The following is a 24,395-nucleotide window of genomic DNA, read 5'->3' on the forward strand; positions in this document are numbered from 1 at the left end:
TATGTGCCCGTCGTCCGTCGTCGTCCGTTAATTTTTTGAAACGTCTTCTCTGAGGAAACTACTTAATGGGATTTTTAATCTGGCAGAAAGGTCCGTTGACGAATGAATGAGTTGTGGGTCCTGCATTATTTTCCTCCAAATTTTGCATGTCAAACTTTGTAAATCTTCTCGTCTGAAACTACCAAATGAATTGAAACAAATTTAACATGAATGCTATTTAGAACATCTTTGACTACCTTTCCTTTGGGTTTTTTTTTGCTGGCGAAAAAATGGTTGCTGTTGCTAAAAGTAGACCATAGGGGAAAAAATGAAGAATGTTTCACATAACTCTAAAACAGTTGGGTTAAGCTCCAGTCTGGCAGGGAATTAAATTTGTGAAGCTAATGATGGACTTATGCCGAAATTTTCAGAAAGTTTCGTTGACGGATGAAAAAGTTATGGGTTCTGAAACGGATTTTTTTTAACAGTATTTTGTACTTTCAACTTTCAAAAGCTCCTCCTCCTAAACTACTGCTAGAATGTAAAAAAAAACTTGGCATAAATGTACCTTACCATACCCTTAACAATCTTTTTTTTTTTTTTTTTTTTTGATTTGGCAAAAACCATGGTCAATGTTATTAAAAATAGGCCATATGGGGTCAAATGGATGATTTTTGGAAGTAACTCGTGAAGAAATGACTTGAACTAAATTCTGACTTGGTAAAATTAATCAGCGTAGTGAGAACGAACTATGCTGAAATTTTCCATTACCTTTACCAGTTTGGTGTTACTGTTGATGTTTCACTTTTATATCTTCCGAATTGTTTGAATATCATTCAATTCAGACTCATATTAGTTAATAAACATTTCATATTGATAGTAATCTACGTGCAATGAAATATTAAGTATCAAAACTTGTTTATGGTTAGTTCGTGATTGTTATAGTAGTAAAACTACTCCCAGTTTTTTGTCCAAATTGTTCATTTACTCTGGTTGCTTTGTACGTATTATTTGTTATGTTCTTTGTTGTGTTTGTTTTCCCGTCTGGTCTTAGTCCCTGGATTGCATTCTTTTGATTTCCGTTACAATCTTGGTTCTCTTGATTACTCTTTTCTTTACTCTTATCAACCAACTGATTTTAATCAAAATATGTAGATTTATGCGTATCATTTTCACATAATTAGTTCGAATCCCATGGGCTTAATTCGTGAACCTCTGCGCATTGTTTTCATTTCCATATTTATCTGTAATTTAAATATATGTTTTTCTGTATCTAATGTGGTCGGAGTGTATTTTCATTATTTAATGGACATGTTAGTCTTTTAGTAAGCTTTGTTTGTTTTTGTTTGCATGTTTGTTTTGTTTTGTTTTATTTGCTTTTTTGTTGTTGGTTGACATTTTCAAAATATTTATTTCTTGTCGTTATATTTGCTGCTTTTACAAGTGGGGTATAGTAAGCACAACAGCTCTTCATTTTCATAATAACATGCACCCCTTTTAAGTCTGTTTTGCTTTATTCTGCATTTTTAGTGTTACCTCTATGAATAGTGTGTTAGCTATAAGAGACTGGACACATAAGTTGGGTTTGGAGAGAAACAACAATGTTAGTTTTTTTTCTGCTCTACTTGTTTAATTATGTATAAAATCTAATAAAACCGTCAACAATGCAAAAAAAATTAAAACAAATCAAATGTCAATTACAGTTTGTTTCAATGTCCATTTTAGAATTAGAAAGTTAACGACATTTTTCTTCGACTTGCCAAGCATTTCCCAACGCAAATGCGTCAGATGTAATTTGGTGGTTGGGCATTAGCATGTCATCATAACGTTCGTGATTTAGGGTACCGAGGAGTCCTCCAGTTTTACCGAAGTACCATTTGCTTAGATCAATGTCTATCTTATCAACATTGTCATCAGTTGAGATTTGGAATCCGTTTCCTTCAACAAACACCTTCCCTTCGTCAGCGAAAACTGTAAAATCTGGCGATTTGTAAGGTAATTTTGTCAAGGCTCCATCAATCCTTACCTGTAATATACAGCAAACAAAGCTAAGGTGAGGACAGATTTATAAAAAAAATATATTTGTCTTAGATATTAAATTGGAATCATATATCAAGCAAAGAAAGGACAAAGAATGTTTAATTACTAGATTTCACTAAATTGTCATATCGTATAAGAAATTGTGAAAGACATTCTCTACAGCTAAGTCTATGATTAAAAGAATTTCGTGTAAAAATAGCTTACCTTCCCATCAGGTAATAGTTGAACGTTTTGTCTGTGAGCTGTTACAATCAACTTTTTCTTTTGTCTTGCAATGAAATTCAGGATCATGCTGAAATTTCCATCAATGTAATCTTTTGCAAGTACATAACTACATCGTCCACTAAAGTCATACTCTTGTCCATCAAATGTGGTAAATCGGGCACCATCGATTGAGGCATGTCCTAAAACCAATAAGAAATGGAGTAACAATAAAAAGAGAACGGATATGGTAACACGAAATAAATGCCCTGGCGTATAACCTAAATACGAAGAAGTAAATACTTTCCGAGATCTCCAAAAGGTCTTCAAAGTAAGCTCTGAAAGGGCACGAAAACAAACATAATAAAATCCATGATAACAAATCGAAGACACTTCTAAAAAGTAAAATTTTCAAGTAAAATAACAACTCAAAGAAAATGACTGTTTTCCACCTACTCCATAGTCAGGGAGTAAATTACAAGTTATCTTTATATCTAAAAATACAAATATTGTGTGGTGTTTAATAGTAAAAACATATAACTAGTTCAATGTACGAACATGATAGAACTATCCAAACCAAAATTTACATTTCACAGTATACATACACACTTCAAAAAGAAAGTAAGTAAACAACTGACCTTCCCAGCTTAAATGAGGTATGTAGTCCTCAAGAGAACCCAGCTTCACGTCGGGGATATTTGGAATTCTTGGCAGATACTTCCGTAGAGAAATATCAGATACAGATGTCAGGGATTTGACATCTACAGGAAGATAAAGATCGATTTCTATTTTTCCATTAGCTATATCGTACATGATGATTTTAGATTTGAGGAGATTGGCGAGTATGTCTTTGATCATGGTAGCCTCTTTAGTGGCGTCTTTTTTAACTTCCTCAACAGCCTTGTTAACAAGTGCGTTCAGGTTTTCCTCAAATTCCCAGTATTTATAAGCTGAAGAACCCTATAAATTAAGGATTAAAAATACAAGTGTATTAGAGAGTATATGAAGTATGTAGATGAAAATATTATGTACTTGATATTTTTCCTTATGATCCAATACCCCTCTTCCAATTTGATGTAGAATGGTGTAAGGCACAGCCATGATACGTTTCCTCATAATAATGTCAAATTCCGTACAAAGATATAACCGTCTTCTTTCAATGTTTTTTTTCCCTCTTCATCATATCATACTTCGCGTTCGCATCTTAGAGTTATTTGAAGGCAATTTAAAAAGGGAGTCAACATTTCAATATATTTACCATGTTATAAACTGGAGTAGGAAGTGTGTTAATAAGGCCTCTGTTTATGTTTTCTCTAACGTTGTATATAGCAGACGTGTACTGGTTTGCAATATTATTCATATGGTCTTCCATGTTCATATTTTGAAGTTTTTTCGTGTAAGGTTGCAACCTTTGAACGTAAAGCGCTGTGTTTACTTTTCCAATCATTCCTTCAAAAGACAAAAAACTACAGCTATAAAAAAATTCTAATACTAACAATCAATTAAAAAGCAGTTGATCACGTAAAAACTTTCTCAAAAGATTTGTTTAACAAATGGAATCTGATCTTTGTAAGTTTAATTCCCGCTGGTATACCTATAGTAGATTCCGCGTTATGAAGAAATGTGTCTTAAATTTACGTAAACTCTTGTAGTACCTTGAATTTTATTGACAGTATTGTAATTAATGCCATTCAACATTTGTCTAGATGAACCATACAACTCGGAAGAGTAGTCTCCAAATCTCTAAAATATAAAAAAATATTTTTATTGCAATTTTCATTTACGTTGTATTTGATTTAAATGATTTAATACAGTAGGTTTACAAAATGTGTCATTTTCATCATGCATTATATTGATAATAGTCAGTTTACTATTACCCGTGCGGTCCATTTGAACATAACCTATTTGCAGGTTTTTAAAGTACACCATGTTAACGGATTATTTCTCTATGGACAGAAAAAAGTATAACAGTCATTTCTAAGTTGTTAAGATTTGTACATACGACTTCTGAACATCTCTTACCTGTTGTAGTCCTTGTATACTGTTAATATATTCATCAAGTCTGTTTTTCATTTGGCAACTTCTCCATGATTCCAACATTTTATGTTTTGTCTCACTTTAAAACATTGAAAACATAATTAACATAATGCTAAAAAAAGAAAAGATAGAAATTAATTATATAATTGATGAAATGCACTAAAATCATTTTATTTCAGGGGTAAGTTGAATGTTTTTATAATTCTTACTTTATATGATACCAAACTGCTATTTGTAACTTTATAATATATCATACCTTCCTTTTGTCATGGCTGTTTGTAGACTGTCAGAAACATCTCTTAAATAATATGCGTTTCTATCTCTCAAGGAGATAATATCGGACATGATTTCATGAGCAGCTTGGGTGTATGGTTTAATACTTTCTTTACAGGCTGCTCGGATGAGCTGTTTTTTGTAATTGATTTCTCTTCTAATTTCATCGTGGCTGATTTTCAACGATCTAGATGATCTTATAAGGTAATCCTCTGTTCTTCTCTTTAAAACATCCTGTATGAAGTATGAAATTTACTCTTTTCACAGTTAAATATATATTTTTCTGTATTCTCAAAGAACTGAATATTCGTGAAGAATTATAAATATAATGAATATCATCTCTAGTCTAAGTGTGTGAAACAGATGAAAACAAAATATAGATCCTATTTAATCGCAGTTTGTTTTTTAAAATTATTATTATTAATTGTAATGTTTTACCTTAAGGTCTGTTAGAAGAGTTGGACGCCAGTTAACACGGGTATGTAGTATTCTAGATGTTTTTAGTCGAAGGTTCACTAAACTGTCGACCATTTTCCTGTCATTATCATTTCTGTATAGTTCAGCTAATAATCCTTTAACATCATTAAACTCTGTCTTCACATGAAGTGTATTCTTAGGGTTATCTGTCAGAAACAAATACCAGTAATTACATAAATGCTAAAATTACATTTTAAATTGCCCAGTATGAATATCGAACACCATGTAATGGCAATCTGAAATAGTTCTAAACAATTTATGTATCGGAAAGATAATACGATTTGAGTTAAACAAAGGTGAAACTAATATGGACATGAAGCATAATTTACCAATGTCATAGTTCATGTTGAAGTCCAAACTAACATCTTCTGGATCAACTGTTAGTTCTGTATTGATTGGTTTCGAATCATCATATAAGTTCTTGAAAGACAGTCGATAAGGTTTGGTATCAAATGATGCCTCCATTGACATGGATTTTACTGGAGATCTAACCTGAATGTGAAAACAATTATTTCTAAGCTTTATTAAACACCATTTCAGAAAGTAAAGTTTCATTATATGGCAAGTTTTATAATATATCAAAAACTGTAGTGATCCAACGAAAAATTTGTTTAAACAAATGAAGTTAATTCTATACAAGCATAAAAAATAAATTAAAAAAATTGAAAATTTACCTCGATTTAATTGTTGATTCATTTTCGGTAAAAGACGACTTTATAGTAAAAAAAAGTGAAAGCCAATCTGTATTAATTATGTGCACTTGTATGCGTAAAGGAAAGTACGTGTTCGATGATGGGAATGTACCTTTAGGTTAAGTTGCCTTCTGATTTTATCAATTTCTGTCATCAAAGCAATGTTCATTGTCTGTCGTTTTGCAGTTAAATATTTGATGTCAATATCAGCGGCCAGTTTGTCACTTCCCTTTGTTATCTGAGCCTGTGTCTGAAAATCAACTGTGGTGTATGGGTGGCTAATTCCAAGCTGTAGTTTATACTGATCACCACGGCCAGAGATATCTTCAAGTTTAGAACTAAGCGTTAGAGTTTTGCGTGAATCTGTGGAATATTTGAAAGCTGTATGTCCGTCATATATAACATTTCCACTGTTGACTAGCATTCTTGTGTCAAACTGTACAGACTGGAAAAAAATTAAATTAACTTTAAAAAAAATATATAGAAAAAACTTTAAAAAAATTAATGATGAATTCGTTTAATAAAGGATGACATGCGTTAAATAATCTAACTGAAACTATAGTTTTTGTCCGTAAATATATATGCTTTCAAGGTTATAGTTTCAAAATATAAGTATAATTTACATACATTCAATGTTAAAGCCATGATTTAAGAATTATAGTCTACTACCATCCAAGAATGAATACGTTATAGATAACCATACCTCTCCAAGACTTGGCAATTCCAGTGCCAAACTGACTTCATTGCCGTCACCTCTTTTCTTGTCTATTTTCTTGACAACAAAGCGCTTATTTTGATCTCTTTCTACATCCCAAGAAAATGACGTTTCAAAAGTGTCCAAACCATAAGAACTTCTTTTGAAACGGGATGCTTCGATTTTCCTTGACGGGATGATCAATGTGACTTTTTCCGTGTTTGACCTGTAGTCAAATTCCAGTCCATACGTCTCTCTGTCATCTTTCAAGAAATGCAGTGCTACTTGGTTGTAATCACTTCTTTTTTTGGAACTTGCCCGTATTTCATATATTTTTCCAACACAGTTGCCTTTGTAACTTATAACTTGTGTATTGTCAGACCAATCTTCGTTGTATGTCATATCAAGTCTACATTGGCTATCACGTTCAAGTTTGTTCCAGTTGACAAGAATATGTGATTTCGGACTAAATATATTCTGTATTTCAAATTGCATTGGTCGTGGTTCATTAATGCCAACCTTTAAATGAATTTCTTTACCTTGTTGTCTTCCTTCAATCTCAATATCATACACAGTATTTTGGTTGATCTTCATATTGGCTAAAGCTACAATGATGTCACGGTTTTTTGGCATGTCTATTTTGAATTTACCGTCAAGGTTGCGGAGTGCATCACATGGGGAAGATAGCAAGAATGTGACTTCCGTTTCATATATTGAAGCATCAAATGTAATACCTTTTGGCGAATTAAAGAATCCATCTGCATGTACAGTTAAAACATCCCGGCTTCTATCGATATTCATGGACAACCGGATATCTTTAATTCTCTGAATGCCGGATTGTATCCGTGCTAAACCCTGAATGCTGTTTTTAGTCTTTTTAAAATTGGTCTCGACGTCAACCTCTGGAATAGCAGATCCTTGCAAGTTAAAGCGGAGGTTATTTGGGTCATTAATAGATGAAGTGATTTGATGTCGTTCGTATCCTGTAAATGGAGTTTCGATATTAGCATTTAAAGAGGTAGGAGTCATTTCGCCAGTCAGAATGATCCTATCACTTCCACGGGCAATATTGCTTTCCACAATCACATTTTGACCATCGATGTTAAGTTTATAGAACGCAGAGTATCTATTTTTAGGTGTAACTATGAATGCATCGACTAATTTCTTATTCATTTTAAGCTCTCCGTTCAGTAATGGCTTATTGTCCTCTAATGAAAAGTACATTGCAGATTTAAGGTTGTCATCTCTATAGTCATGGCTGTATCTGCAGAGGACATGTGGAGCTGTTCTTGAAGGAATCAGTAAATCTGCATTCAGATAAATATCTGTAAGTTGATTAAACCTCAATGTTACTTTTCCTTCAAATTTATTGTCTGGTGCATATTCAATGTGTCCCGATGTTGTAAACGATCGCAGGGTTCCAGCATGTTCAAGATTCCCTCTGATATTATGAAATGGTGTTTGAAGTCCGAATGATCCTGAAATAGTTGGCTTGACATGAAAAGATGCACTTGCTTTTATTTCTTTTTCATCCAATTTTGCAAGGAGTGATGTTCTGAAATTTGATATTTCCCCATCATGTTCTACTTTAAGTTGTGAAATTCTGGTAGTTCCTGCAATTTTAGACGAGATTTTACTATCGATGGACAATGACGAACCTCGTAGATTGACTGTAGTTTCTTCCTTTATTTCGTTCATATTTCCTACAGATGCTTTTGTATTTGAAGCAAACGACTTCGTGTCAAAACGGATATCGTATTCCATATTGATATCTTCTAGCATCGGTGTTTCCAGAAGCATACTTCCTTTCATAGATTGGTATCTAAATTCATGATTAGCTACTCCTCTCACCTTGTTTTTCCCATAACCAATTGATGACTCAACTTTAAACTGGTTAAGTCTTCCATCTCCGCTTACAATAACTTCAAAGTCTTTGGTGAATGGTGTTTTGACACAAAGTTCAAACAGGAGACCGTCCTTTGATTCAACTTTACTGTTAATCTGTGCTTTGTATTTTCCACTTTGTATCTCCCATTTACCGAAAAGCATAGACTCATTTTTTATATAAGTGGCTTTTGCGGAATTTGTTTCGAACCCAATTATTGGAGTCTGAATTGTAAGCTCAAGCCCTCTGTTAAGATTGAAAGAAACGTCGGAAGAAACAGCCTTACGGTTGTATGTCAGCAGTGAAAAGGATCTGAAATTATGTAGATCACCCGAGTGTTTCATGCTTATCGACAATTCATGCTGCATTGCACCATTGTAAGATATTTCGGCTCGCCCATTAAAGTTCATGATCTCAGCATTTTGTTTAAGGACGACAGTTATGTCATTGGTGCTGGGCAAATTCAGTTTGAGTTTTCCATCAATTCCATTTGTAAAGTCAAGTTTCAAGTCGACTGACATTTCCTGATCGTTCACCGAGACAAGTCCCACAGAGGAGAAGTCCTTCTGGAAACCAGAAATGGAGAATTTTGCTTTAATACTATATTGCTGTTTTCCAGCATATGATGTTGTAAGTTGTGATTCAAAGTTCTTCAATTCACCATGATGCTGGAGAGATATTGTTATATCTTCAGTAAAAGGTGACTTGAGATTAGCCTGAACATCAATGTTTTTACTTGTATCAGCAAAAATCTCCGAAGATATTGTTTTGTCATTGTAAGTCACTTTTCCCTCCAGTGTAAACTTCCTTAGTGTACCTTTTAGTTCAAAATTCGTTGTCAATGAGTGTTGCATTTTACCAGAGTATTCCAGCTGACCACGAGAGGAGAAATCTTTCAATGTACCTTCGGTAGTAACTTCAAGTCGTAAGTCGGAATACTTCGGTGTCCTAAGAACAAAAGCAATATCCATTTTTGATAGTGTGTCAACATCTAAACTCAACGATGTTATCTTATTGTTGAACTTAAAGTTGCCTTTGGTTGTAAACTTTCTCAAATTTCCTTCATGTTTAAATGTCACAAGAATTTCATGCTTATTCTCTTTAAAAATTAATTCTGCTCTAGATTGCAAGTCCCTTGAAAAACCTGGATGATCAACAACAAGCTGAATGTCTGACCACACGGGTGTTTTCAAAGTTGTCTTCCCACTTAGTCCAGAGGTTGTGTCAACATCAAGAGACAATGAAGACTGTTTGTTGTTGTAGTTTATTGTACCTAAAATATGAAACTTATCTAGAGTTCCATCAAGTCTGAAGGTTACCAATAAGTCATGCTGTTTTGTGCCACTGTATGTAACTTCGGCTTTTGATCGTATATTTCTACTGTTTCCTTGGTGCTCGAAGGAAATAATGATATCATTGGTAAACGGGGTTTCGATGCGACCATTTAATTTTATTCCGTTTGTCATATCCGATAATACTGCTACTGAAACTTTTTGTTTGTTATATTGGCCGTTTCCAGCGATGTCAAATTTTTTTAAAGACCCGGTGCTTTGAATCAAAAGACCAAAGTCATGCTGTTTTGCTCCGCTATAAGAAATATCTGCACTGCTTTTGAATTTCTTTAGTGAACCTGAATGTTCAAATGATATTTCAATGTCACTGGTAAATGGTGTTCTAAGTATCCCTCGTCCTTTTACATCACGAATGGCATCGAATTCTATCTCAATGGAGAACCGTTTTTTGTTATATGCTACTGAACCAGATGTCCTAAAATTTTTATGGTCACCTATATGTTCAAATAAAAACTCAACGGAATGTTGTATTCTGCCGCTGTACGTTAAATCGCCATTTGTATGAAAATTGAGTAAATCTCCGTTGAATTCTCCGTTTGCAATCAGGTCATCAGTAAAAGGAGTTTTTAAGACAACTTTTCCACTATATCCGTTGGATCTTTCAAGTGCTGCCTCGAGAGATATTTTTTTTCCATTGTACAATCCTTCAACAAAAGCACGCTGTTTACGTAACTGAACGACAACGTTTATTTCATGCTGTTGTTTTCCATTGTATATTATTTCCCCATGGCTTATAAAGTCATTCAGATCTCCTTGATGGGAGATTGACATCCTTATATCTTTCGTGTTTGGTGTTTGTAGTGTCAAAGTAAGAATGATGTCTCTGGTAGTGTCCAATATAATGTTCAAGGATGCTGACTTGCTGTTGTGTGCTGCTGATGCAGACAATTTGAATTTTCTTAAATCTCCCTCAAGTTTGAAGGCTGACGATAAATAATTTCTGGATCTTCCATAGCTAAGATGGGCGCTGTTTGTAAAGTCAAATAAGTTTCCTCGGTGTTCTACGACAATTTCAATGTCATGGAAAAACGTTGATTTTAATGTAACAGTACTTTGCACGCCGTTAGTAATATCAAACATGACGTCGCTAGTTACTTTCTGTCTATTGTATTCAGCATTTGCTTTTGATGAAAACTTTTTGATATTACCGGTATGTTCCAATTCTACTAACATTTTGTGTTGTTTCCGTCCACTGTATGTTATATCACCCGTTGTTCTGAATCCATACCGCCCTTTTCTTGTGTGGATGAGTTCGAGTGACATTGGCAGAGAAATTGGTGTTTCTAATTGTCCTGTCATTTCAATATTTCCGAGGAGTCCTTCGCTTGCTCTTACTTTACTTGAAGCGGACACTTTGTTTTTATTGTATTCGCCATTTGCCGACATTCTCCAAGATTTAAGGTTACCTTCAAGATTAAATGATATTGCAAATTCATGCAGTTTCTGTCCATCAAATGAAATGTAGGATTTTGATGTCATTCTGAGCATGGAACCACTTGAGTCAGAACTGAATGATATGTCCCTTGTAAATGGACTTTTTATGTAACCGCTGACTTGTAAGTTTTCTGGCCTCATATCAACTGAAAACTGAGCTGATGCTGATTTGTATCCGTACTTGATTTCTCCATTAGACAGAAATTTCTTTAAAGACCCAACATGGTTTACTTTCAATGATAAATCTTTTGTGTAAGGTGTTTTGAGGTTGGCATTTAAATCAATACCGTTAAGCGAAGAAAATTGAACATTTCCACTTCCTGTCATGTCATCTATGTTAATGTAAGCACTGGTTTGGAAGTTTTGTCTTTGACCTCTATGATTTAATGACATTCTTCCGGACTGTAATATTCTGAAAGGAGATTTTAGAGTCATTTCAACGGAGGCATCGTTCTCAAAGTCTATATTCATCATCATTTCTCCACTCTCAGTCCCGAGGCTGCATTTGAATGTAGACGCAAATCTATTCCAGTTTCCTGTAGTTTCCATTGATGCGGTCAGGTCTTGGGTATATTTTGATCTGAAAGACAACTCTCCTTTCATTGTTGGTTGTTTCGTTAGTGTTAGTTTTCCATTTACTAATGTCTCTCTTCCATACATGGCTACAATTTGACTTTCATGAGAAATCTCGTCCTGTAAAAATGAAACTTTTATAGGCCTGTAATTTGGTGTGACAACCGTTAATTTTCCTTCAACTGGACCAAGTGTTGTAAAAGATACATCTATTTGGCTTCTACTCTTTTGGTACAAGGTTTCGAATCTTGAGACAAAGTTGTTTGAAGTTCCAGAATGGGACAATTTAGCAGTCATATCTTCCATTGTCTTAAAAGGTGTCTTTACATTGACTGAAGCTTGTAGTCCAGATTCTAAATTGAGGGAAGTTACAAGGCTAATTGTATTTGAATCTGAATAGGTGATTGTACCTTTTGTCTCTAAGGTCAATTTGTCTGCAATATGGCTTAGCTGTGCCTTCAAATTACGGTAACCTCTGAAAGGGGTTTGAAGACTACCAGATACATGGACTGGAGACGATTTAAATAGAAGATCACCAATAATAGTATCCTTATTCTTTGACATTTCAATATGGCATTTGAAATCTTCAATCTTTCCATCGTGAGTGATTAAAGCCTTTATAGCTTCGTAGCCTTTATGTGGTGTCCTGATGATCATTTCTGCTGAAACAATTGGGTTCAATTTTGATTTAATATTTGCTGTCCAAATATTTTTACCGACTTTAACTTCTGTTTGGCATTTGAAATTTCTAACATCCCCTTCATGAGATATGCGGCTTGATATCTTTCTAAGATTTCTGAATGGTGTTGAAATTGATATTTCAATGTCAAGGTTTTTCACAAAGTTGAAAGACAGTTCGCCGTCAATTTCTTGCTTCTTTCCCCATTCAGCTTTTGTCTTTGTTCTAAAATTTGATAATCCACCTTTATGAGAGACAGAAAAGGCAATATCATCCATCCATGGAGATGACAGCTTAATGGATCCTTTTATTCTTTTTCCAGATGTTCCATCGAAATCAAGTTTTATAGGTTTCCTTTGACCGTAGTTTATCATTGCAGCAGATTTTAAATCTTTCTTATTCCTTAAGTGCGAGAAGGAGGCAGATATGTCATTCATTGACGGTGATTTAATGTCAATCGACCCCTGAATCTTCTTCCCATTTGTGAATTTTACATCCAAAGAGTGTTTTTCTTTTTTAGTTAGCTGTAACTCTGCTCCAGATGAGAAACGTTCCCACGACCCTTTATGACCTATTCGTAAAAAAATAGGATCGTCGTCAGGAAGGTTCAACTTTGCACTTATACTGTGATCATTTTGGAATTCAGTTTTCAGTTCGGACGAATAAACTATTCCCTTTGGGTACTCAATCTTTAGTTTTGTAATATAGCCCTCTGTAGTCGCCTTGTTCGATGCAGATGCGGTAAAACGTCTAAGCCGTTCAAATGGTGTCACAATGCTGAGGTCAGCATCTAATGTCTTGTCAACCAACAAAATCCTTGAAGTAAATCCAATCACTCTTCTGGGAAGGTATTCAAGCTTAATGTCTGTCCTTGTCTTTTCATTCTCTGGTCGGTTGGAAAAAGTAATTTCACTATAGGGTATTTGATGGAAAGGTGATTCAAGTCGAACATTTCCAGAAATCCCACCTATTCTGTTCAGGGTTGACATAATCCTTATGTTTCCGAAAAAAGGCTGCATTTCAATGGAAGCTGAAGAAGTCATAGACTTTATGTCACCTTTAAATTCTATTTCGGTGTTAAAACGTTTGAAGCTTTCTGAAGGTGTTGAGACAGTTAGCGAAACGTATTTTGTGATGCCAGTCTTTAATTTTCCCTCAGTTGCCATGATCTCTCTGTCATGATACAAAAAGCGACCAGTCGCTATCAACTCCCCATCTTGAGTTTTCAGGTGAGACTCCGTTGTGAAAACATTTTTACTGTCTTTACTCATTGTTACAATTGTATCCAAACTTCCATAGCTGTGTGAGTGACTCACTGATATTTGCCCAGCTGAAGATGGTGTTAATCCTTTCACAGTGTATTTAGCAAAAGCTTCTCTCCATTTCAGATTGTGCCTTCCTTTGACTTCTGCATTATAAATGTTCTTGTTCAAGTTGAGACTAATGACTGATGACATGTCATTAAGAGTGTTTTTGTGTTCCCATTTTGCAATGTATTGCCTCTTCCTTATACCGATTAAAACATTTCCACTTTGTTGAACCATAAGACCTGCTCTGTCGTGTGTCAATCGTCCTTCGTAATTGTATTTTTTGCCATTGAGATCAAGTGATAAGCTGTTTTTCATGGTGTTGTCCTTGTGCTGGTGGCTTACGGCAACAGAGACACTTCTTACAGAAGGAATATTAGACTTCACTCCCAGATGACCTCGGTATACATCGTTTTCCTTCTTAGCAGATCCATGAAATTGTATTGACTTTTCAGCGGTCTGAATTTTCACAAGAGATTTTATCTCGTTTGTAACATCATGGGATAATTCTAAAGAAGTTGATTGGAAACTCTTAAATGGAGTTTTCAGGTTCATTGTTGCATGTATACTGTGAAAACTTATTGGTCTTTGTAAAACCAGCATATATGAAACCCGGTTGTCAGGTTTCCAACTGACTTCAAAGTTAGTTTCATACTGGCTAGTTGCTGAGACATGATCGAGGTCGATTTTTACATATTGCAATGGTTTGTATACTGAATTGACAGTCAAGCTGCATTGTGTCTTTTCGTTCTTCTGTATAAAAGAACCATCAAGAGAAAGTTGTTTTGCACCATTGGTCACCAGATCAAAATGGGCGCTATCGACGTTTCTGTTCATGTCCATCTTACTGTTTTGAAAAGGTGTCTTAATTCTCATAAAAGCACTTAAATCTTTCTTGCTCCTGACATCTACTTGGGTATCAATAAGGACTTGTTTAGACTTGTCATTGCTTACATCCCATTGAATATCAAACAAACTGAAGTAAGATGAACCTTTTTTCTTGGCTTCTACGTGCCCTTTGACACGTCTAGATGGAACGGTGAAATCTCCAGATAGTCGTAGGAGTACAGATTTTTTATATTGAGTGTTTATTTCTGCTAGGTAGTCATTGTTCAGTTGTGAGCGAATTCTGAAGTTTCTTGGGTCAAGACTGATCATTCCTTCAACATGAACGGGATCCCTGCCGTCCATTTTGACGTCAGTACTGACGTCATATTCGTCGTTTCCAATTTTCATTTCACTTACAATCTTACTTTTATGACCAGCAATGATTGCAGTTAATTCGTTGCTGTACCGTTTGTTATTTTTCTGTTCCATGTTATTACTAATAGAAAAGTCTTTTTCATTCCATTTTAAATTAGCTTCTCCGATATAGGACAAGAGTTTTCTTGACTTGTCTTTTAGTTTTAATGTTGCAGATGCTGATTTCTTTTTACCATAGACGACTCCTATATTGCTTTCAAGATTTTTAGGAGTGTGTCTGTGACCACCTTTGATCTTAAGATCTACTCCCTACAAAATGAATTGACACATTTTACTTTGCAGATCACGATGAAAAATTTAAGCCAATTACCAGATTCCTTTTAACTTTTCCATTTAATATTGAAATATTAAAAGTAACTAAGATTGCCTAATCGGGAGATTAGTTGCGATGAAATATTTTATTGATGACGTTTAGTCAATTCTTTGATTCTTTTCTCAACTTTTTCCGAAAAAAAAGCTCGAATAAAACATTTTCTTATGTATACTGTTTGTGAATATTACACTCAATCAATTACCATAGCCAAGTGTTTAATATCAGCAGTGACGTCCAGGTCTGATTTCTTCCATCCAAGTTCATGACGTACTAAAGATGACACAATAATTCTCTTATTTTCATCTTTTTTCTTTGCTCCGTATTTCAGATCAAAGTCGACTTTAGAAAGTCTTCCTTTGTTACTCATATCGGTTGAAAAAGACACGTCATAGTCACTGTTCCTTTTGAATGTGATTTGTCTATAATAATATAGTAAGTTACAGTTAGTCCTAGTAATTAGGTTCTTACACTGGTTTCTACAGAATATTCGTTTTAAAAGAATGGTAAAAATGTATGAAAGGGTTTTTAACGGTGGGGACGGCTGGGGTACAATGGATCGAATGGAAACTCGATAAATGTAGGCAGGGAAAATCTAAACATTTAAAAAAAATGTTTACAAGTATTAGAACATTTTGATTTGACAGTAGTGGGTTTGTTGAGCGACAACGAATAGGATGTGTTTCATTTTCTATGTTAAATACTAATATTAACAATTGAAACCAATGTACTTACTTCCTAAAGTATGACAAATAATTAAGGTGGCATATATATGTCTGCCGCAAAAAAAAACAGTCATTTATGGAAAAGTCAAATATTGTAACTTAGTATTGAAATTATGAAGGTCATATAAAATATACTTAGAAGAAACATGACCACTTAGTACCTGAGAGTAATTTTAAATAGACAAACTTAAGAGATTTTTTACTTACCCATTCCCGTTTACTGACCAGACACTTTTGGTAAACCGGTAGCTAACTTTACTGTTGCCAGTGATTCTGTCTCGGCTGACCTTAGGAATAACGTAGTCCATGTTTACTCTCGAAATCAATGAGGACTTCTGGAGAACGAAGTTTGTATTGCCTTTCAGTCTAAGCACCGGAGTAGTAACATCCACTTTAGACTGGTACCTTGTACCAGACTTTTTCACAGATCTGACAATTTTTGCTGTAATAAAGGTATGTTGTTTTTAACATTGAATCCAGATATCTTTGATTTTGTTGGTTGTCTAAGCGGATCCATTCTACAAGTTAAGATTACAAAGGGCAAGTATAAAAGAAGAGTCCCACTCTTTAACATTACCTTTAGGAAGAGTAATCAAGGGAACCAAGGTTCTAGTGGTAATCAAAAGAATGTAATCGAGGGACAAAGACCAGACATGAAAAACAGACATACACAACAAAAAACATAATGTAACTAAAATGATACATACAAAGTAGCAAAAGCAAATGAGCAACTCGGACTCCACTAAAAATATTGAATTTTAATTTTAGGAAGTGAATTTTAATATTGTTTTTGTTTTCATTATTCCACAGCAATATTAAATTAAAAATTTAATCGTAGTTAAATCATAATCTAAAATACTTAATCTTTAAGAAATATATTTAAAAAATATATAAAATTATTTGTCTTAACTTACTATATAGTTTGATTTTCTGATCTAAGAGTCTGTCTACAATAAGATCAACTAAGATCAGCGATCCAGTTTTGTATTCCAAAGATCCTCCAAATGCTACCTTTTCTTCTTTTGGGGTTCGTACAGAAAGGAATGGCATGAATTTTATGGCTTTTTTGGTTTGTGTTTTCTGATACCTGGTTTCGAAACTGTAGTCTTTCCCGGGTTCAAAAGAGATAGAAGTCTTAATCGACTGCATTGCCTTCTTTGAAATCAGGCTCACTGAAATATCAAATATAAACATGGGAAACTGACGGAGATATTACTTTACTACTAGGTAGTGTGAATTAAAGTTTGTGTTGTCATATTATGTCTATTTAATTTTATACTGTTTATTGTGAAGGGTTATTCAATTGGCACTTTTCTGCTTGCAGTAACATTTAAATGGGAAAAGAACTATATGATTCCCTTTACTTCTGTCCGTCAAATTATCAATCTTACAATTTTACCTTTAGTGTGGATTGGTTGTTTAGATAAACCACTTAGGGTAATCTCGCCATCAAAGTTTTTACCAGCAACAAATTCCACCTTACTACTGAGTTTAATGTTCTCCGTGTTAGGTACAATAATTTCTACATATGGATTGTATGTGAATAGTTGTCCTTTCCTGGATTTAATCCATTCCCCAGTGATGGAATATTCGTTTTCGTTGTCAATTACGATTCTTCCAGTCAGTTGCTTCTGTTTACCATCACCTACAAGGGCCCCTGTGAAATAAACACAACAGATATTTTATGCTTTTGTTTTGTTTTGTTTTGTTTTTGTTTTTTGTTTTGTTTTTGTTTTTTTGTTTTTTGTTTTGTTTGTTTGTTTGTTTGTTTGTTTTTTTTTTTGTTTCCTGTATCGATACTCTTTGTTGAATAAAGAGTTGTATTATTAAATAAGATCAAGTACAATAATATAAATTTGAATTTTCAAGCTTAAGTGTAAAATATTCGGCAGTTTTTTTCTGTACCTCTAACCGAAGCTTGTTTCCATGGTGATATTAATGTGACTTCAATTACTGGATCTGGTCTAAACAAAACATCAAAAATCATCTGACGATTGACCTTCGTAGATCTTGGTGTGTTGAAAGCTGCTCTGATTCTTGATTCACCTTTTGACTAAAATAAAACAATATAAATAATGTTTGATTAAATACTAGTTAACAAAGTCAAATATTCTAATTTAAATGTGATAGTTTGATTTTATTAAAATGGTAACAAGAGACTATTTTATCGTAAAAAATATGAATACATGAGTCTACCTTGACAAGTTTGTATTCCAAGTTATAGCTGGTGTGAGTGTCACGTTTATGGAGAGTTATCCCGGCATTGATTGGTCCAGTCAATGGGAAGTATGGCGCGTCAGCTTTTAGTGAAGCATTAGGATATTGAATTTCAGCACATAGTTCAAGTCCTGTTATCTTGGAAAGTTTGTCACCTGAACAGACTTTCTTTGTCTGCCTATTCTTTGTTATCATTTTCTGTTCTCGCTCCACTTCGCGATTAACAGTGAAAAAAGCAGTTCTGTAAAGTAAATAAAAGATACAAAGACAGACGAATAAAATCCATAGAATATTGTATTATATCGGCGTTAATGCACCAAACATGGAAATATAATTCCTGAGCACTAAACAAAACAATAAAAGTCATCTTCATCTTATGATAATATTACTTCAATACAATTGGAAATCAAAAGATATTTTTAGAAAGTTTCAGTGATAACATACTTGACGTTAAAAACTTCAACTTTGTCGAAAGGTGTTTTCAGCTGTCCACTTAGGATTTTTCCCTCATGCAATTCAATCTGTCCTTCAACTGAAGAAACGGAGTGCATTGTTGAAACCATTTTCATTCCACTTTTAGTGACGAAGGCATCAATACTCATCATGCTGTTGATTTGGACAGAACCACTAGAATATAAAATATTGACCACCATTTATTGTTTTGATACTATACTGGAACATATGTTTTACGGTTAATATAGCTGTTGAATGGTGCATAGTAAAGTTGAATTTCAAGTTCGATTCAATTAAAAACTCTAGTGACATATCACATAACCTTTGAAAGGAAAATAATTTTGTCTAATTTATTAACTTTGCCTTAATAGAGATGCATACTTGACTCCTTACCTTGGTTTCAATGACCCTTCAATAGACAGACTTGGTGTCTTGGTTGTCAGTCTGCGGATGTCGAATTTACCAGATGCCGTTAGATCAATAGTAGCTGATCCTTCAATTGTCAAATTGAGTGGTAGACCAGCAATAGTTGGAATGATCATACTACTGTCCATAAACATGAAGTTCTGTGTAAAAGTATAGTCCTTCCTGTTGGCTAGAGCATTAACAATGTCCATAATATTAATAGATTTTCCATTCGTTATGTCATCAAGTCCGGCCAGTCTGGTGTACATTAGTTCATTTCCAAATACTCTCAAGTAGATTTCCCCCTTTAATGCATCCATTTCAGAACCATACTACAACAAATTTATTACAGACATATCATATGGGACTAAAATTGAAATTTCAAAATAATAAAATGCATTTAAGATAAGGAATATAAAAATCAAAATATCAGTCACTTTTACATTGTTATGTTTTTAATATATCTAAATAATTGACGCATTTTTATGATAGGTAGAAAGAAAAGATACAATGATACCTGTTTATTAATAGATTCCATTTTTCTGTCGCTTATTCCGCGAATTGACTGCTTTGAAACGTCCTTCATATCGTCTGACCGGAAGTTTCCATTTGGTCCGAAGTAGGATTCTAAGAAGTACTCTAAACCTTCAATTCGTCCACCTATCTCTAGAAGATTGACTGAGTGTCCGAAGAGGTCAAAAGTTATGTTTGTCATGGCAGATCTTGGCAAGAATGACTTTGAAGACCAGATTACATTACTATCAATAGACGCCCCTGCATTAAGCTTTTCCAAAAACAAGGAACCTTCATAATTTCTGGAATATTTCAGTTTTTCTAGATCAAAATGCTTCTTAAGTTCCCTGTCATTAATTATGCGTTTGATTTCCTGTTTGAGGGGATTAGAGGTCTCTGCCAGATTAGTAAGATGTGACCATACAAAAGATCCGACTTGGTTCACCTCTTCTCTTTCCAACAGATATCGGACTCTAGAAAGTACAATGTCGGACGGACATTTCATGATAGCAAGGTAAGCAGCAATTCTTAGCTCAGAGTCTTCATCTCTGTTTCTAACCAACGCCATAATGTCATCACGCTGTAAAATAACAAAGTTCTCTTAATCGTTAAGATAACGTGATCATATAGAAAAATTGTGAACCACATAACCTTCTAGCTGTAAAATTAAATTAACACACTTTTAATATGGGATTAAAACTGAAGTTTCTTTTATCAAAATAATAAAATGCATTTAAGATAAAAATCAAAATACCAAATACTTCTACAGTTTTTATGTAATGATTTTTTACATATATCTAAATAATTGACCTGGTCTGGACCAAGTCCCTGGATTACAATTATTTGATTTACGCTTGAATCTTGGTTCCCTTTAGTAATCTTTAGACTATACAATTACCAGTTTGTTGACCATTTAACACTTAGCAAGTATTTCTTTTTTTTATACTTACCTCGACAGAACATGGCATACGCCTGAAAGCTTGGATGGCTGCTAAACGAATCTCCGTTGGATTGTCTTTCCTCGACATGCACTTGGTAATTGAGCTGACAGCGTTCTGGACATAACCAGCATTACCAAGGGATTTCAGACTCATAAGAACCTGTAATTGTAAATGCAAGAGTACATTATAATTGGCAATAGAAGTAGAGATTATAGTACTTGAAAAATTCACGGAAAATGCCATCTTCCCAATGTCAGGGCTGCTGTGTCCACTTGTGTTCGTTGGAATGTTACATTGAGAGGATAGAAAAGTGCAAGTGTTCAGAACTTGAGTGAATAATTCCTTTTTAATATTACAATACAAATCATTGTCGTAATTTATTGTTTACCTTGTTGGTGTTGTCTTTGTCAACATAGCATCCAACTCCGATTTTATTTTCAATAGCAGAGACCATTGATACAATGTCAATGTCATTCTCGCAAGATTCCCTTCTACAGTAGGAATGGATAAGTGACGATATACCAAGCATCGCCTTGTCGTTACCTTCAGATGACAAAAGAGGCTGAAAATGTAAAGATAATGGTTATTATGATACACGAGAATACGAGAATACCGTATTCCATAATGCTTTGTTAAATTAGGTGGATATCAAACTTTTGCATTCTGAGCAACTTCAATGATTATATTCACATTAATTTAGCTTTAATTTTAAGAATCTATTTAGATGAACATTTGATTACTTACTTTGACTTCAATGAGCATGTCTTTGGTGGGATCTTTGATGAATGCCAGTGTTGTTAACCACATGTTAGCTTCAATTCCTGTCACTTCCTTATTCCCAATAAGTGTTGCGATCATTCTCAGTGACGCTTGTGTTCCTAACATTGGGATGGCGTCCAGGAAAAATTTCCTTTAAAGTTAACAAAACATAATCAATCCACTTTCCGCAATAACAACAGATTGAGATGTTGTTTAAAAATTCAAACAAATAGGCAAGCTTACTAATATAGTTGTTCAATGTACAGTTCTAGTCACCATATCTATCCTGTTTAATACTTACTCTACTCTTTTCTGGTTCGATTTACAGAAACTAGCCCCCTTGACGATTCTGAATACTTGTTCTAGATCAGTACTGTCTAATGCCTTCATCAGTCGTACCAGGCTTACAAATAGTTTTGGTGTATCTGGCTTCACACTGTCGGAAGTCGATGAACAGACCTCTCTCAATTGTCTGATGACGTCATCTTTACTTCCTCTATTCCCATTCGAATGAGCAAATATCAGAGGTTGGCGTTCTTCAATAGGAACTGTCAAGAAAAAAAATAAAAATATTCAGTCAGCTTTTTCTTTTGGAAATACCGATTTATCGCATTACTTTCTTTTGTGAATGTGGTTCAAAATAAAACTAAAAAGGAAGTTTAGAATGATACAGCAGCCATATTCTACTGTAATTTACCTTGATCGGCTGAAGATGATCGCTCAGTCAAGTATTTCAATGTCTGGGTCGTTTTTGTGACAGCACCGCTTGAGTCACGTGAGAATGGTCTTAACACATGCTCCTCTACACATACACTAGTCTGTATGATGCCTGCTTTACTTATGTCCTGTGTACATTCATGGCTACCTTTCACCAGAGGCAACGACTGGATTTCCTGTTGAATAAAATCAATCATTTGTATCTTTGATTTTACTTTAAAAAAAAAACGTTTTGATTGTTTTATTCGTTTAAATATATTCTAGTGCTTGAAATACATTAATTTTAATGAGCAGAATTGAAGAAATTAAACAATTCAATTAAAAAAAAATGTTTATTATACCACCAAGTGATCAAAGATGAACAAGATCAGATACGTAAAGCACTTACAGATTGGACCCTGTAAGGAGTGCCTTGCATCAGAGTGTTGTAGCCGTTTCTTTTCACACAACCAAGAAGGTTTTTACTCTTCTTGATAGTTGTGGTGTACCATCCATTATTGACCAGTTTGTATTCGGCACTACATTCTCCAGCAACGTCGGTCTGAAAACACCAAACATCAATTAATAATACAATCTGCACTGTGAAACAAGTTTAAACAGTCATCCAATTAACATAAGTCCTGAAATAATTAGTCCTACGATCAAGCGGTGACTTAGGCATAACTGATGAATGTCTTTTCACTTTCTATCTCTGTAAACCTTTCTCATGAGTAAAATTACTGAAGTCTGTGATAAATGAGGTTACTGAAAGATTTCATTTCATACCATTTCTTTATTAATACTGGACATTCAATTTAAAATAAATCTAAGAATCATCTGATGCTATAAACATTACGCCATTCAATAAGGTTATAACATATATAAACTTTGGTATTTGACCCACCTCCATTATGGTTTGGTCTGTTTTGAGATCATCCATGGAGTTCTGGAGAGCCGACAGGATACCACGCTTGACGTTGAGTACCCATGTCTTCTCTTGCTTAGAGGTACAAAGTTCAGCCACTACACCATCTTGAAATGAAAACGCCAGGGGTAATGCTTCAAGACTCCTCTTGAATTCACCAGTTGAATCGGCGTCAATTTGGTTTTTTGGTGCATTCTGGTCGGTCTCATGTAGACGAACATCTTTGAGCTAATAAACCAAAAGGAATATAATTCTATACTGGGCAAGAATAGAATGTTTGCGCATTTGTATTATTCTTTAAAGAAATTGATATTTTAAATTCATTTTAGTACAAAGTTAAAACGGTGACCAAGGCAGATAATTCTGGAAACTTATCTTTTTGTTCCGCCTTCTTTCGACGTTTCAAGCTATGAAACTTTACATTTGACTGTGTAGAATAGTGTAGATTGAATATAAAAAAGACTATTAATGGTTGTTAATTTACTTAATCAACAAATCATTCCCCTAAGTTGAGCGCTATTATTTACCCTCATGCTGAATTCACATTTAGACAAAACGTTGATGTTGACTTTAGTTGTCAGTTTGAATCCGGCTTTGTCCTCGGCTGCCCCTTGCATTGTAGTGTCAATGTCAGCAGTGTAGTCATATTCGTAGGTCGTTCCTGGTTTGTATCCAAATTTCTGTGTTCCTGTTTTTTACCAAACAAATTCCTTGACAAGTCATTCGGTTTCGTTTATTAAGCGACGAGGGGACACAAATCATTCAGAAAAGTGTTTGAAGGTTAATGGTTTTGTTCTAAGTAATAATTATTATTATTGTTATTGTAATCATTTTTTATCATTTCTCTTGTTAAAATATAAACGAGTCATCATTTATCGTTATACGTTACCTACCTGTACAACGTGTTGAGCATCTTTCTGAGTTAATAATAGGTCCTAAAATTATACAAAATTAAATGAATTTTCTTTGATTATTTAGCTGTATTCACAATTTTTACTTCTGAAGAAAAAATAGCGTATCCCGTTACAACAAAAACAAATATGGTAATACACTACAAAATATTTTATGAATATGTTAGTGCAACCTCTCCATTTTCGGGGACTTAACACTTTCATTTTGTATTGTTAAAATAAAATATTGTCATAAAACAAATACACGACACAACACGACAACATAATGGGTTGCATTATAGTGGCAAAACAATTACTTTCTAACCGCACTTTTGTGAGTAACTGATACCTAGAAAAACAACTTACCCGCCAATGTTGAAAACACAAAAGTCAATAACAATAAAAATTTGAGCTCCATAATGGAGCCTGGTAGTTATGTTGCTCGCAGTTTTCTGAAGATGACTGTGGATACTGGTCGATTTATATAATACTTGAAAGTACAAAGTGGCATTGCTATTTTTGTATTGTGACCCGTAATTAACGCTGTCATTACTAGGACTTTGTAACAATGTCATCTGTGATGTATCTTTTATCTTTTGATATTAACGCAATCAGCATATGAAATCATATGGTCGTTGTACTTTTTAGTTTTTGTGGGTAATGATAACTTTCTGT

At 34.2% G+C, this 24,395-nt stretch overlaps 1 protein-coding gene across 1 annotated transcript; it reads right to left on the bottom strand.

Moving 5' to 3' along the window:
- Positions 1-1,587: 1,587 nt before the first annotated feature.
- LOC148623621 (uncharacterized) lies at positions 1,588-24,167 on the bottom strand. The gene is made up of 30 exons (XM_088565565.1): positions 24,087-24,167; positions 23,724-23,765; positions 23,358-23,518; positions 22,810-23,058; positions 22,315-22,467; positions 21,907-22,102; positions 21,511-21,757; positions 21,195-21,360; positions 20,839-21,012; positions 20,460-20,609; positions 19,514-20,089; positions 18,985-19,328; positions 18,583-18,765; positions 18,118-18,379; positions 17,827-17,974; positions 17,321-17,578; positions 16,836-17,093; positions 16,129-16,363; positions 15,402-15,618; positions 6,403-15,135; positions 5,812-6,144; positions 5,337-5,499; positions 4,969-5,153; positions 4,514-4,764; positions 4,243-4,336; positions 3,876-3,963; positions 3,479-3,669; positions 2,859-3,180; positions 2,224-2,423; positions 1,588-2,005 (listed from the first exon to the last, which is right to left on the bottom strand). The coding sequence occupies exons 1-30, from the start codon at positions 24,136-24,138 to the stop codon at positions 1,715-1,717; spliced, it is 14,922 nt and encodes a 4,973-aa protein (XP_088421691.1). The 5' UTR covers positions 24,139-24,167; the 3' UTR covers positions 1,588-1,714.
- Positions 24,168-24,395: the final 228 nt, after the last annotated feature.

Source organism: Perna viridis, chromosome 2, assembly GCF_037379345.1.
Source record: "Perna viridis isolate PV_CMFRI_1.1 ecotype Kerala chromosome 2, ASM3737934v1, whole genome shotgun sequence".
NCBI lineage: Eukaryota > Metazoa > Mollusca > Bivalvia > Mytilida > Mytilidae > Perna > Perna viridis.

What these genes read in the sequence shown, in the direction of transcription:
- LOC148623621 (XM_088565565.1), bottom strand. Translation starts at nt 24,138, where the DNA reads ATGGAGCTCAAATTTTTATTGTTATTGACTTTTGTGTTTTCAACATTG. An exon ending in GTTGAAGTTTTTAACGTCAA is followed by an intron (nt 18,380 to 18,582) that starts GTATGTTATCAC and finishes TTTACTTTACAG; the next exon opens with AACTGCTTTTTTCACTGTTA. An exon ending in TGGAATACAAACTTGTCAAG is followed by an intron (nt 17,975 to 18,117) that starts GTAGACTCATGT and finishes GTTTTATTTTAG; the next exon opens with TCAAAAGGTGAATCAAGAAT.